We start from the raw sequence: 16,201 nt of genomic DNA, 5'->3' as shown, positions 1-16,201 counted from the left end.
AAATGGCTCTGAGCACTATGGTCATCAGTCCCCTAGAACTTAGAACTACTTAAACCTAACTAACCTAAGGACATCACACAACACCCAGTCATCACGAGGCAGAGAAAATCCCTGACCCCACCGGGATCCCTGCATTTGACAAGAAGGTAAAACCCAGGGCGAACTATACTGGATGCCTTGAATAACATTTCATTGCACACAGAACCACAGGTGATACCCATCAACGGGTCTTTTTATTAGCCTATTCGGATGCCGAGATTTATAGACTGGTTCAACAGTTAAACCCCGAGGTGGCACCCCATGACTTATCGTATGAGCAACTGAAATCTAAATTAACGGATTGTCCTGATTCCCAGATCCATGTGACCGCTGTCCACCACAAGTTCTTCAGCTGTCACAGAAAGAATGGCCAAACATACCGCGAACGGAAAGAGCAGTTACAAGACCTTTCTCAGGAATGTCGATTTCAATGTGCCAGATCGAAGTGTAAACTATCTTATGAAGATTATTTGGTGCATAACTTGATCCTTGTGCACCCGCTGGACGAGGGCCTTTGGAACGATTTACTCAAACTGAAAGATTTGTCGGCATGTTATCTACACATTTGGGCATTCAAACAAACGATGAGATACTTGGTGGCCATACAGCACATGTCAAATGTGCTTTCCACTCATCAGCCACGCAAAATCAAGGCCGTCGACGACACCCTGCAAACACGTTCCCGCAGGGCACAACCAGCTACTCTCAAGAGCTCTCGGGCGGCCATGTTTAAAGGAAGTTGGGTCATGTATTAATTTTTTCATTACTCATCAAAGGCAGCAATGTTATTTTTGGAATGTGAGATGTACATTTTGTACAATGTCGGACCACAAGGCAGAAGTGTGCAAATTTGCTACCAAAATGAACGTAGACAGCATACGTCTTAGGGACAAAAGATTTGATAGCGAGGCCGAAGTTCTGGGATCAGGTATGGATGTGCTTCAAATTCAGAATGTATAGCCCACTTAGACCGGTATATTGCATTTGGACATGTTCATTTATACAACTTCCATCAAGTGCCAAATAGGTACAGGATCCTGCGCAACGATCATCAACTTGCCTACACACTGGAAGCTCGAGTCACCGACATTTTGTCAGTTCCCATGCAACTAAAGAATAGCAGGAAAAAAAGGTTAAAATGGCTCTGAGCACTATGGGACTTAACTGCTGAGGTCATCAGTCCCCTAGAACTTAGAACTACACTAACCTAAGGACATCACACACATCCATGCCCGAGGCAGGATTCGAACCTGCGACCGGAATAGCAGAATCGAAGACGTCGTAGAAATTAGACAATTTAGCGCTACAACAGCTGGTCATTCACGGCTAAACTACTAGTAGTCGCTATTAATATATTGGCCCTTTTCTAGCAATTGGGTTTGGAAGTGCACCATTGTGCTCATCAGATACGGTTTTCCCTACCTATCACGCATCCACAAACCCTCCTTACAAAATATGCCTCCTTATTTAATGGCCAGACAAAGAGTATTACTGCTTCTGAGGCGCACATCATCTTGCGACCATCAGTAGTTCTTAAATTTTGGAAAGCAAGAAAAGTGCCATTTGCTTTAAGAGACAAGCACTTACAGGACAAAGGGGCCTCCACTACTTTGGTTAAGAAATTGACCTGAGCGTTATGGATTTGTGAGGATTTGAAGTCGACAATGAATGCCCAAGTAGTCGTCGACTCATAACATATTCCGAAGTTGGGAGATATTATGTCTACCTAGCAGGGGGAACCATTATCGCGAAGGCTGACCTGCGAGAGGACCACCTTCAGTTAAATTTGCATACAGATTCCAGAAGCATTCTGGTGGTGATCAAGACGCTGTTTGGACTACACTGACGAAAAAGAAATAGCAACACCAAAAAATAATTAATGTAACGTAACGAAATTCCTGGAATATGCGGGTAAGCCATTGCAAATGTGAAATGTCGGTATATTAATAACCGACGTAACCGCCAGAATGTCGAATGCAAGCATGCAAACGTGAATGTATTGTGTCGTACAGGTGCCAGATGTCAATTTGTGGCATGGAATTCCACGCGTGTTGCACTTGGTCGGTTGGCCGGTCAATACAAAGACGGTTAATGCTGTTGTTTGCGGATGGCGCGGGAGTTGTTGTCTAGAACGGGTGGGGCTTCTGCTGCGTCAGTCTCCCTATTCTGACTTCTGGCATTGTGCTGACTGGAGGGCTCCAGGTGCGGAACTTATTTTTGCTCTGACAGTGGATGGACAAACTCAGAATCTGCATATGACATCTCTGGAAGAAGAAGACAGGTGGAATCACTGGAGGAGGCACCCGTGTCCCTGCAAGAGCAAAGTTAATTACTGTACTTGCAGGTCTGCGACTGATCTTGTAGGAAGACTTCTACCATGGTCCTGCCCAGGAGAAGTATGGTTCATACCAGAACCCTCCAATGCTTACCCTGTTTAAAAACTGTTTCCCACACATCGTCATAAAGCCACTAAAGATGTGAATGTGACCCCGATAGAGGTTGATTGCGACCAGTGATTTTACTATGGAGAGGTTGGTTCTATGGAATTTTTGCATGCGTTTATGTCACCCAGGTAGTTTGTAGTTCCAAGGACCTCCTATGTTAGTCGTTACAGGTAGCACTGAAATACTGCTGGCGCACTGAAAATTCCAAGAGAAGATTGTATTGAAATACACTGACAGAAAAAAAAATTGCAACACTAAGGAGTTGTGCGACACAAATGAAAGTTTGTAGGCGTGTTTCTCCATTTGAAAGATGATGTCTGTTCAATTTTCGCGCTAGTAGCGCCGCTATGAGGATGAAAATCAGGTTTCCTTCAAATACACACTGTGACGGTCGTAACCGTTAGTTCCCTTTGAGATAGGATGTATTGAGTTGATGTTAGTAAAGAATGCGTTTAAGGCGACAAAGACGCCATTATCAACGCCTCACTGACTTTGAACGAGGTCGTGTTACAGGGCTACGAGAAGCTGGTGTTCCTTCTGTGATACTGCAGAAAGACTTGGCAGAAATTTAACCGCTGTAGGGGAAGGGTGGGCATATTGGCCACTGCGGGAATAGTGGCCACTGGCTGTTACTGCACTGTATGGTGCTGCTACACTGCGGCGGACGCATCAACTATTCCATTGGCACGCAATCTCAGATGTGTTGAAGGTGGAAACTGTTCTTATCACTTGTTTAAAAGTTATTGAATATTTTCGTGCAAAGTAAGTGTATTTAACTAACTATTATAACCAAACGTCCATTCATAATGTAGGCAACTGATAGTAACATCTTAAAAGAGGTGTATTTAGGCTACAAAATGATGTGTCTGTGTAACGCGTTGCTCGATTCGTTTAGCCAGTAGTGTGGCATTTATGTAATGCTGGTGAAGAGGGCAAACCCCACTCCTCCCCCAGGCTTCCCCTCCCCTGTCCCTCTCCTCGCCCCCCATCTCCTCAGCCATTGGCATCTTTGTTCTCCCCTCTCCCCCACCTCACCCTTCCACCCCTTCCACCCCTTCCTCCCCAGACTCGCACACGCTATGTGGACATTTGCGCGCCGGAGATCACCGCCATCAGTGTCTCGTGTGTGCCGTCGTGTTTAGTGTTCAGTGTTCACCGTCACACTCCATCGTTCACCTGTGCCATCGCCTTCTTCAGTGTTAGTGCATCGTGACAACAGTTTGTAGTGTGGATTCTCGTCGAGTGTAAACGGCTCCGTGTTTGTCTTTATGTGTCTACTGTTTTATTACCCACCGTTATGTCACATCTGTGTATTCTGTATGTTGTTTATTTACCTGCTCTATAGCTGAAGAGCGGCGTAACACGCTGCTGACAGCCTGCCTGTTTGTACCGGTTTGAAAATAACAATAAAGAAAAAAAAAAAAGAGGGCAAAGTAGCCACATCTGTGGCCACTATGCCCGACCGTGGCCACTTTGCCCGACATAAATTAAAATATATTTTCATTAAAAATAATAGTATTGTATGTAGTTTACAAAACTATTGAGGGTTTCAAACAGCCAACCCAGCCCACTGCCTCATTTGCAGCACTTCATGTGATTTAATCAGCATCTCCAAGAAAAACAGGCCCTATACGTTTGCTGTAAGCCCACAGGATATTGTTCCAATCCCTAAAGCAAATATTTTCAAACGAGAAAATAGACAAAAGAAAGGAACAGCTGCAGTTTTGACCTCAAGCCATTTCAAGATGGAACTAGTAGCCGCAAAAGCACAAAAAGAAGAAAAGGAAAGACTTAAGAAAGTAAAGCTGGAACTGAAAAAAGAAAAACGGAGTAAGAAGAGGAATGAAGGAAACAAAGTAAAAGTTAAAGGTAAGCAGAAAAAGAAATCAAAATCAGCGAAGTGTGCTTTGTTTAATGACTCAGATAGTGACTTGAGTGATACTGATTGCTTTTTCTACAGAGACCTACATTCCAAGTCAAGGTAAAATGAAGGATGGATAAGGTGTTCAGGCTGTTTACGATGGGCACATGAGGTTTGTGCTGGGTGTAAAGAAGAAGACAATGACTTTATTTGTGACGTTTGTAAATAAACTCAGTGAGAAACTTTCTTTTTCTACGATGGTAATACTGTTTTTATTTTGAAAATACACTTTCAGTTACTATACAAATTCAGTTTAAATTTTATATTGGGCAAAGTGGCCACCTCATGGCCACTTTGCCACACCCTGAAGGGCAAAGTGGCCATTTGGTAGGGCTAGAGGAAAAATATATATATAAAAAATTTAGCAAGACAAAGTCAAAATAAGAATTGCCTTATATATATATCGATGACCTCAGCAGTTTGGTCCCATAGCAATTCATACACATTTGAACATTTTGGTTCTGTGTCTTGTAGTCCCTACACTAACAATCATTATGAAACTAGCGAAAGCCGCTCTATTGAACTCTACTCTGAAGACAGGCGTTTCAGTTTCGCTGCTTATTTACCCAGGTAGTTCCTCAAGTGGTCTCACGAGTATGAGTGAACTGCGATTTAGATCTTCCATTCCACAAAAAAAAAAGACGAAATTATAAATGATTGGAGGTTTGCTCCTCAGTATGACAGCAAGACTGAGCCTCAGACGGCGGAACCGTTCAATCAGAAACCATAATACTCCATCTTCGCTGTCTCCCGATTCGCTGTTAACTTCCTCTTGAACACTGAAACAGATAAACTGAATGTAGAGCAATAGCTTAAAACTTCATGGGATTCCAATTCTGGATAAGCGAAATTCTCCCCACCAAATTCAGACTCGATTAAATTGAGAATGAAATCTCTCCCAACATTCTGAGCACACTGTCGGCATTTCATCGCAGACTTTTCCTCATACACGTGATGTGTTTTCCTAATATATATATAAATATGTAGGATATCGTATGTTAATATGTAGTTTATTTCTTATTTATTTTCTTCAAGATAAAAAAAAATATTCCTTAGTATGACCACTTCGCCCACTCTTCCCCTGCATGATTGCTGGTAATGATGGTCAGGAGAATGCACGGTCGCATGGCACTACCGAGAAGGAAGACCATCGTGTTCCGCGTATGGCTCTGGCGCACCGTACGTGCATCTGCAGCAGCAATTTGAGCGGCAGTTGGCACCACAGTGACGAAACGAACTGTTAAAAACCGAATATTTTAAGGAAATTTGGGAGCCAGACGTCCTTTAGCGTGCATTCCACAGACCCCAATCCAGCGCCATTTGCGACTTCAAAGGTGTCAAGCGAGAGTTCATTGGATGGCAAAGTGGAGGTCTGTTGTGTTTTCTGATGAAAGATGGTTCTCCCTCGTTGCCAGTGACGGGCGTGTATTAGGTAGAAAGAAGCCAGTTGAGGGCTTGCAACCAACCTGTCTGCGGGCTAGACACACTGGACCTACACCTTGAGCTACGCGCTGGGATGCGATTTCATATGACAGCGGGAGCACTCTCATGGTTACCCATCGCACCCTGACTACATATTTGTACATCAGTCGGGTGATACGACCTGTTGTGCTGCCATTCACGGGCAGCATACCAGGGGTCCTTTCCAACAGGACAACGCTCGCCCGCATAGTGCTGTTATAACAAAATATGCTATACAGGGTGCCAACATGTTGCCTTGCCCTGCTCGATTACACCAGCAAACAAATTTAAACTTTTTTTCTGCATCTGGTTTGTCAATGGGTGGATTTACCTAATTTTGGGGTGCTGAATACGCTGGTATAATCAGTTTTTCTCTATGACGTCACATTTCCTACATACACAGCAAAATAAAAAATGATAATAGCGCAAATTGACACAATTAAGTCAAAAAAAATACACATTTAAAACGTTTGGAATCAATACTATTTTTTTGGTATATATGGGCATGATGCCAATAAAAGGTCCAGATTAGTTCCGAAGATATTTTCACCTTTAATCGTCTTCGGTTTTTGAAAAATGCGACGACGGAGCTCTTCTTTTGTTTGCCGTTTCATCGTTCTCCCCAACAAGACTCCAGCAGTAGTCACCCATCATCGAAGGGCTCCAATGGCCTTGGTAACGGTGTTCCATGGTAAGAATGTCTTGGTGAAAGTGTTCACCATGCTCATCGCTTACACCTCCCAAATTTTCTGGGAGGAAATCAAGATGAGACAGTAAAAAGTGAATTTTAAGCAACATTCTACACCCCATGTTCTTATAGTTGTCTGACAGATCATTCACAATGGTAACATAGTTTTGTCTTTTCTGTTACCCAAAAAGCCCTTCACAGTTGCTTTAAAATAAGAAAAAAATGGCTCTGAGCACTATGAGACGCAACATCTGAGGTCATCAGTCCACTAGAACTTAGAACTACTTAAACCTAACTAACCTAAGGACATCACACACATCCATGCCGCCGGCCGGAGTGGCCGTGCGGTTCTAGGCGCTACAGTCTGGAACCGCGCGACCGCTACGGTCGCAAGTTCGAATCCTGCCTCGGGCATGGATGTGTGTGATTTCCTTAAGTTAGTTAGGTTTAAGTAGTTCTAAGTTCTAGGGGACTGATGACCTCAGAAGTTAAGTCCCACAGTGCTCAGAGCCATTTGAACCATTTTGAACATCCATGCCCGAGGCAGGATTCGAACCTGCGACCATAGCGATCACGCGGTACCAGACTGAAGCGCCTAGAACCACTCGGCCACAATGGCTGGCTTTAAAATAAGACCAAGCATCTAATTAAATATCTGTGAGTTTGGTATCAAATGTTGGATAAAACGTTTATGGTAAGAAGATTACATAAAGTTTCCCAGAGTAAGTGAGGCAAAGCTGAAAGAGGATATATTTGTTGAACCACAAATAAGAAAATTGCTGAAAGATCCAGCCTTTGATACCAAACTCACAGATATTTAATCAGATGCTTGTTCTTATTTTAAATCAATTGTGAAGGGCTTTTTGGGTAACAGAAAAGACAAAAACCATGTTACCATTGTGAATGATCTGTTAGACAACTATAAGAACATGGGGTGTAGAATGTTGCTTAAAATTCACTTTTTACAGTCTCACCTTGATTTCTTCCCGGAAAATTTGGAAGCCGTAAGTGATTACATATTTCGTGTTTATTAATGTTGATCATGTATACACATTCAGTAAACTGGCTCGTTCGATACCATTTGGATAAGGAAACGTTAAATTGATTTATGGAACGTGTGACAAAATAACTAATTATGTGATAAAATTTGTGTTAGTTCTTCCATAGTGTTACAGGTTCTGTTATCGAAAAACAGCAGTACAAAGTGCTAATTAAGCATGTGTGGCTCACCGTTGTCGAAACGGTCGTGCGGCAGGTCGAGGCCGTGGTCGTGGTCGTAGTCGGGGTAGGCGGGCGGAGGCGGCGGCGACGGCGGCCGGGGCAGCACGCGGCACTCCTCCTTGCGGACGTACACGTCGTAGTCGGGGTGCTCCTCGAGCGCGCCGCGCGACGGCACGCTCTCCGACAGCTCGCAGCTGCCGTTGCCCGCACTGCTCACGCTGCCGGCACCACCACACGACACGTTCGAGCACACTTCTAAGTAAACCGTTCAGTTAAGCACATCTCTAATTTTACTTTACTGAATTTTCATCCCATCCCACTAAACGGCGAGAGTGAACTGCAAGAGGTGTAATTACCACTCTCCAGTCAAATTTGAAAATTGTTTTTAAATTAGAAAATGTTTACATATTTCTTTAATATGGGTAGACATAAGAGTATGTTAAAGTGTCTCAGATGATGCTGTGCCCCTTGACTTCGGGCAAACATTTGATACAGTTCCGCACTGTCGTTTTATGAGCAAAACACGAGCTCACCTAGTATTGGATGCGATTTGTAATTGCATCAGGACTTTCTACAAGACAGAATTAAATATATTATTCTTGACGTGGCCAAACAGACAGAGGTACAGATAGTCAAGGTCACTTGCAACAGCGACTGAAACGTCCGTAGTTTTACATATTGACAAGATCACAAACCAAGAAAAAGTTTATTGACTGCGAAAATGGCCGCGGAAGACTACGTTTGTATTTAGAGGTACAGATAATTTACGGAGTACCTCAACCGAGTATTGTTCTTCCTTTTTTTCCTTTATTGTATTTCAATTCCCCATCGGGGCGGGATGGCAGCAGCATATGCGCTGCTCTTCAGCCGAAAGACATAGAACAAACAATAGAAGGTATTTAAAAATAACAAAGGAGACAACATAGTGAACATAGATATAACAAAGGGGGAACGTCATGGAAGACAATAGACAAAAAAGGGGCGACTGTAAAATGGAAATAAAAACGGTAAAAAAGTAGCGCACACAAAAAACCACACACTAGGACAATTAAAAGAACACAAGGCGCAGTACGACTGGAGCATAAAAGTATCGACAGATGGCGTAGCACATAACAAACACACACAGTAACACTAAGTACTAGGCCAGCATACAATTAAAATCACACCTCTCGACGCATAGGAGAAACAGCACTAAACACATCACTGACGTGGTACACTGACGATGATCAAAACGGAGGTTCTGCCAGGCGCAAGAAGATGAGAGAGAAGGGAGGAAAGGGGTAGAAAGGAGGGAGAAGGGCGGGGGGCGCGCAGAAGAGGGCCAGGTAGAGAGGGATGAGGGAAGGAAAGAGGCAAGGATGAGGTGCAGGGTCTCAGGAGTGAGGGGGGGGGGAGGTTCTTCTTAAACTCACAGCAAGTATTTATTAGTACATACACTGAAGTGCCGAAGAAATTGGTATAGGAATGCGTATTCAAATACAGACATATGTAAACAGGCAGAATACGGCGCTGCGGTCGGCAACGCCTATGTATACAGGGTTATCCATTGATCGTGACTGGGCTAAATATCTCACGAAATAAGCGTCAAACGAAAAAACTACAAAGTACGAAATTCGTCTAGCTTGAAGGGGGAAACCAGATGGCGCTATGGTTGGCCCGCTAGATGGCGCTGCCATACGTCAAACGGATATCAACTGCGTTTCTTTAAATAGGAACCCCCATTTTTATTACATATTCGTGTAGTACGTAAAGAAATATGAATGTTTTAGTTGGACCACTTTTTTCGCTTTGTGACACATGGCGCTGTAACAGTCACAAGCATATGGCTCACAATTTTAGATGAACAGTTGGTAACAGGTATGTTCTTTAAATTAAAATACAGAACATAGGTACGCTTCAACATTTTATTTCGGTTGTTCCACTGTAGTACATGCACCTTTGTGAACTTATCATTACCGAGAACGCGAGCTATGTGCCGGATATCCATCATGTTGGAAGTACATCGCCATTCTGTCATGCAATGAAACATCTTGTAGTAACATCGGTAGAACATTACGTAGCAAATCAGCATACATTGCACCATTTAAATTGCCATCGATAAAATGGGGGCCAATTATCCTTCCTCCCATAATGCCTCACCATACATTAACCCGAAAAGGTTTGCACTTGTCGCAGCCATCGTGGATTTTCCGTTGGCCAATAGTGATTATTATGCCGGTTTACGTTACCGCTGTTGGTGAATGACGCTTCGTCGCTAAACAGAAAGCGTGCAGAAAATCTGTCATCGTCCCTTAATTTCTATTGTGCCCAGTGGCAGAACTGTACACGACGTTCAAAGTCGTCGCCATGCAATTCCTGGTGCATAGAAAGATGGTATGGGTGCAGTCGATGTTGATGTAACATTCTCAACACCGACGTTTTTGAGATTCTCGATTTTCGCGCAATTTGTGTGCTACTGATGTGCGGATTAACCGCGACAACAGCTAAAACACCTACTTGGGCATCATCATTTGTTGCAGGTCGTGGTTGACGTTTCACATGTGGCTGAACATTTCTTGTTTTCTTAAATAACGTAACTATCCGGCGAACGGTCCAGACACTTGGATGATGTCGTCAAGGATACCGAGTAGCATAAATAGCACACGCGCGTTGGGCATTTTGATCACAATAGCCATACATCAACACGATATCGACCTTTTCCGGAACTGGTAAACGGTCCATTTGAACACGGGTAATGTATCACGAAGCAAATACCGTCCGCACTGGAGGAATGTTACGTGATACGACGTACTTATACGTTTGTGACTATTACAGCGCCATCTATCACAAAGCGAAAAAAGTGGTCCAACTAAAACATTCATATTTATTTACGTACTACACCAATATGCAATAAAAATGGGGGTTCCTATTTAAAAACGCAGTTGATATCCGTGTGACCTATGGCAGCGCCGTCTAGCGGGCCAACCATAGCGCCATCTGGTTTCCTCCTTCAAGCTAGAGGAGTTTCGTGCTTTTTAGTTTTCTCGTTTGATGCTTATTTCGTGAGATATTTGGCCCGGCCACTATCAATGGACCACCCTGCAGACAAGAAGCGTCTGGCGCAGTTGTCAAATCGGTTACTGCTGCTACAATGGCAAGTTACCAAGATTTAGGTGAGTTTTAGCGTGGTGTTATAGTCGGCGCACGAGTGATGGCACCCAGCATCTCCGAGGTAGCGATGAAGTGAGAACTTTTCCGTACGACCATTTCACGAGTTTACCGTGAATATCAGGGATCCGGTAAAACGTCAAATCTCTGACATCGCTGCGGCCGAAAATAGAGCCTGCAAGAGCGGGACCAACTACGACTGAAGAGAATCCTTCAACGGAACAGAAGGGCAACTCTTCCGTAAATTGCTACAGAAATCAACGCTGGGCCATCAACAATTGTCAGCAAACGAATCATTCAACGAAACATTATCGATACGGCCTTTCGGAGCCTAAGGCCCACTCATGTACCCTTGATGACTGCACGACACAAAGCTTTACGCCTCGCCTGGGCCTGTTAACACCGACATTGGACTGTTGATGACTGGAAACATGTTACCTGGTAGGACGAGTCTCGTTTCAAATTGCATCGAGCAGATGGACGTGTACAGGTATGAAGACAACCTCATGAATCCATGCATGTCAGCAGGGGACAGTTTAAGCTGGTGGAGGCCCTGTAATGGTGTGGGGCGTGCGCAGTTGGCGTGGTATGGGAACCCTGATACGTCTAGATACGACTCTGACAAGTATCCGTTCATGTCCATTGTGCTTTCCGACGGACTTTGGCAATGCCAGCAGGGCACTGTGACACCCCACACGTCCACAATTGATAAAGAGGTGCTCCAGGAACACTGTTCTGAGTTTAAACACTTTCGCTGGCCACCAAACGTCCCAGACATGAACATTATTGAGCATATCTGGGCTGTCTTGCAACGAGCTGTTCAGAAGAGCTCTCCATCCCCTAGTACTCTTACGGATTCATGGACAGGCCTGCAGAATACATAGTATCAATTCTCTTCAGCACTACTTCAGACATTAGTCGAGTCCATGCCACGTCGTGTTGCGGCACTTCTGCGTGCTCGCGGGGCCCCTATACGCTATTAGGCAGGTGTACCACTTTGTTTGACTGTTCAGTGTAGTTTCACTGTTTGTGTTCCCGGCCGCGCAGCACGGGGTAGCAGTTTTTATGGAATATGTGTCGCTTTTACCATTTTGACATATAACCTTTGGTTGCATGACTACATTGAGACGAAAGAGGAGACAGGAAGGAAGATTGGGTTAACGTCCCGTCGACGTAGAGGACACTAGAGAGGAAGCACAAGCTCAGATTGTGTCAAGAATATGGAAGGAAATCGGCCTGCCATTTCAAAGGAACCATCCCGGCATCTGTCTTGAGCGATTTAGGGAAATCACGGAAAATCTAAATCTGGATGACCGGACGCTGGTTTGAACCGTCGTCTTCTCGAATGCGAGTCCAGTGCGCTAACCACTGCGCCACCTCGCTTGGTAAACATTGGGTGAGAATGACGCCAGATGGTTGAGTGATTTTCTTTTTTACATCAGATGATGGAACTTTAAGCGTTCCGAAACCGGTCTTGTACACAATAAAATATTGTGGATTAAGCAACTGTTGTGCGGTTTCTGCACTTTGCAAAATAGAGTGTTGTCGTTGACTCCAGTCCGAAGACTGGTTTCATGCAGGTCTCCATACCAGTCTGTCCTGCACAAACCTCTTCATTTCTGCGTAACTACTGAAACCTACATCCATCTGAATCTGCTTACCGTATTCAAACATTTGTCTTCCTGTACAGTTTTTACCCACCCTCACTCCCCTCCATTACCATATTTACATTTTCTTGCTGCCCCTGGATGTGTCCTGCCTATCGATCCCTTCTTTTAGTCAATTAGAACTATTAAATTATTTTTTCCCCAGTTCGATTCAGAGCCTCTTCGTATGTTATTCGATCGACCCGTCTATCCATTCTCCTAGAGCACTACGCTTCAAAAGCTTCTATCTTCATCATTTATGAACTGTCTGTGGTCCGCGTTTCACTTCTGTACAAGGCTACATTCTAGACAAATGCCATCGGATAAGACTTCCTAATACTTAAATTTATATTCCATGTTAAAGAATTGTTCTTTTTAAGAAATGCTTTATTTGCTGCTGTTAGTATGCATCTTCCATACTTCGGCTATCATCAGTAATTTTGCTGTCAAATAACAAAATTCATTTACTACTTTTAGTGTCTCATTTCCTAATCTAATCACCCTCAGCATCACCTGATTTAGTTCGGCTACATTCCATTATCTTTATTTTATTATTGGTGATGTTCACTTCATAACTTCTTTTCAAGACACCATCTATTCCGTTCAACTGCTCTTCTGCTCTCTCTGACAGAATTCCAATGCCGTCAGCAAACCTCAAAGTTCTGACCTTCAGTTCTCTCTTCAGTTTTCTTCTTGGTTTCTTTCATGTCTTTCTCAATGTGCAGATTGAACCGGGGAAAGACCACAACCCTGTCCCACTCCATTCTCAACTATGTGGCTTTCCTTTCGTGTCACCGACCGAGGTGGCGCAGTGGTTAGCACACTGAACTCGCATTCGGGAGGACGACATTTCAAACCCGCGTCCAGCTCTCCAGATTTGAGTTTCCCGTGATTTCCCTTGATCCCTCTAGGCAATTGCCGGTATGATTCCTTTGATAGGGCACGGCCGATTTTCTTCCCTATTCTTGGGACAATCCGAGCTTGTGCTCCGTCTCTAATGAACTCGATATTGACGGGACGTGAAACCCAATCTCCCTTCCTTCTTATTTTCGTGTCTTCGACTCTTGTAACTGCAGCCTCGTTTCTGTACAAATTGTATATGAACTTTCGTTTCGCGTATTCTAACCTTAATACCTTCAAGAGTTTTCTACAACCTAATTTTTCGGGTAAGTCGCAGGGTGAGTACTGTCCCGCGTGTTCCTACGTTTCTCCGGAACACAAACTGGTCTTCCCTGAGATTGGCTTCTACCAGTTTTTCCATTCTCCGGTAAACAATTCGTGTCAATATTTTGTATCCATAATGTATTAAACTGAGGATTCGGTAGTATTCACATCTGCCAGCGCCTGCCTTCTTTGGAACCGGAAATATTACATTATTCCTGAAGTATGAAGGTATTTCACAGCTCTTGGACTCCATGTGAACTAATTTTTTTGTGGCTGGCTTTGTCAAGGATATGAACAATTCCGAGGGCATGCGATCTACTCCACTGGCCTTGTTTCGACTGTCAGTACTCTCTCAGATGTTTCTCACAGTGTTATATCTCCCATCTGACCTTCACATACCTCTTCTACTCTTTCTGTAAACTATTCCTCAAGTTTGTTACCTTTATATAGACCCTTTATAGATTGCTTCCACCTTTCAGGTTTCTGGGAATGTTGTAGGGCCATAACTGTTTACATTATATATAGTGTTATTCATAAGCACCTCCAGGACTTCAGAAGACCACTGTGTGAAAACTAAAAGACGTACAGAAGATAGACACATATCAGTGGGTAGAGAATGTCTCCATGTTTTTAACCCACGTTACAGGTTCTTATTATGGGTATTTTTTGTAACTCAGCAAACGTCAATACACGCTGCTTTGGAAAGGTGCAACGTAGGCCGCTTTGTCCAACTGTTCAATGGGCTGTCTATCTGTAGGCGCTAACTAAGTCGATGCTACTATAGGGAGCGGATGATTTGTCTACATGTTCTGACACGCCTGTCCCCTATCGGCGCGCTCTGCAATTACACTACGGATTGTATTACGAATCGAAATTTGGATAGATACTCTGTCCACTAGTATGTATCATTTTTCAGCATGTGTCATAGTTTTTCAGGCAGTCGTCTTCTGAAACCCCAGAGGTACTCATGAATAACTCTGTATAAATGATTTACAGGATAACTTCCATGAGGCTTTTTGCAGACGATGCTCTTGTCTACAGAAAGGTTATAACGCTACAAAACTATAACGAAATGCAGAAAGACCTGCGGAGGACTGACGATTGGTGCAAGGACTGGCAATTGACCCTAAAGTTAAAGAAATGTAACATACTGCGCGTAAATAGGTGAAGAGCTGCATTACTGTTCAATTACGCTATTGGTGAAAACTTATTGGAAACAGTAGCAACATTGAAGTAACTTTCCGGAACGAACTTAAGCAGAAGGACCATACAACGTTAATTGTAGTAAAACCAGAAGTCATGTAGAGGTTCATTGAAAGAATCTTAAGGAAATTCAACTCATCCACGCAAGAAGTGGCTCACAGAACATTTGTTGATCGATTCCTGAATACTGTTCATCAGTCTACGACTTCATCAGGAAGGACTAGCAGAAGAGATAGAGAAGATCCAAGGAAGACCGGCAGATTTCGTTACAGAATCGTTTATTCGGCACATGAGCGTTGCAGAGATGCTCAACGACCTCCAGTGCAGTTGCTACATGAGAGACGTTGTCTATCACGGAGAGGGCTACTGTTGAAATTACGTGAGAGTATGTTCGACGAAGAGCCGACAGTGTATTATTTTCTCTCATACTAGTCTCGCCAAATGACAACCACCAGAAAATCAGAGAAATCAGTGCTCATATGGACGTTTATAGACAGACCCGCCAGGGTAGCCGAGAGCGCTAAGCTTCCTGGACTCGGGTAGGCGCGCCGGCCCCGGATCGAATCCGCCTAGCGGATTAACGACGAAGGGGCGGTGTGCTGGCCAGCCTGGATGTGGTTTTTAGGCGGTTTTCCACATCCCCCTAGGTGAATATCGGGCTGGTCCCCACGTCCCACCTCAGTTACACGACTCGCAGACATTTGCAACACATTCGCACTACATTAGACACAGACAGCTGGGGTACACTAATTCCTTCCCGGGGGGTACGGGGTGGCGGCAGGAAGGGCATCCAGCCACCCCTTAAACTTACCGTGCAACATCCGATTAACTATGGCCGACCCTGCGTAACTGCGGGACAAGACTCAGACAAAGAAAGAAAGAAAGATTGACGTTTATAGACAGTCGTTCTTCTCACGCAACCATTCGCAAATGGAACAGAGAAGGGGGAACATGATAGTGTTGCCTGCACACGTCGCAAGGTGGTTTGCTGAATATAGTGTAGACAATGTTTATTAAGAGACACAGGAACAACGTCGGGTCGCGCACCTCGCTGAACAACTGTCCCATTTGTGAGAAATGTTCTTTCCAGCTGAGCTACCAAGACACGGCTGACGACTCACTCGCATGGCCTTATTTCGGCCAGCATCCCTGTTCTACCTTACAATCTTCACAGGAGCTGGTATGCAAACCGCGCTGGAATAGTACTCCTTGATGGATGTGACTAAGCAATTTTTTGGCATTATCCATTTGGTAGTCGAGAACGTCG

General features: G+C 44.0%; 1 protein-coding gene across 1 annotated transcript in view; it reads right to left on the bottom strand.

Annotated features, from left to right (window-relative positions):
* Positions 1-16,201, bottom strand: part of LOC124721875 — a 524,898-nt gene that overhangs the window by 385,390 nt on the left and 123,307 nt on the right. Inside the window, exon 3 of the mRNA XM_047247017.1 lies at positions 7,784-7,992. Coding sequence (XP_047102973.1) covers positions 7,784-7,992 — 209 coding nt within the window. The remainder of the gene's footprint in view (positions 1-7,783; positions 7,993-16,201) is intronic.

Source organism: Schistocerca piceifrons, chromosome X, assembly GCF_021461385.2.
Source record: "Schistocerca piceifrons isolate TAMUIC-IGC-003096 chromosome X, iqSchPice1.1, whole genome shotgun sequence".
NCBI classification, from domain to species: Eukaryota; Metazoa; Arthropoda; class Insecta; order Orthoptera; family Acrididae; genus Schistocerca; species Schistocerca piceifrons.
The sequence above is the reverse complement of the archived record's forward strand: the minus strand, read 5'-3'. Positions and strand labels throughout refer to the sequence as shown.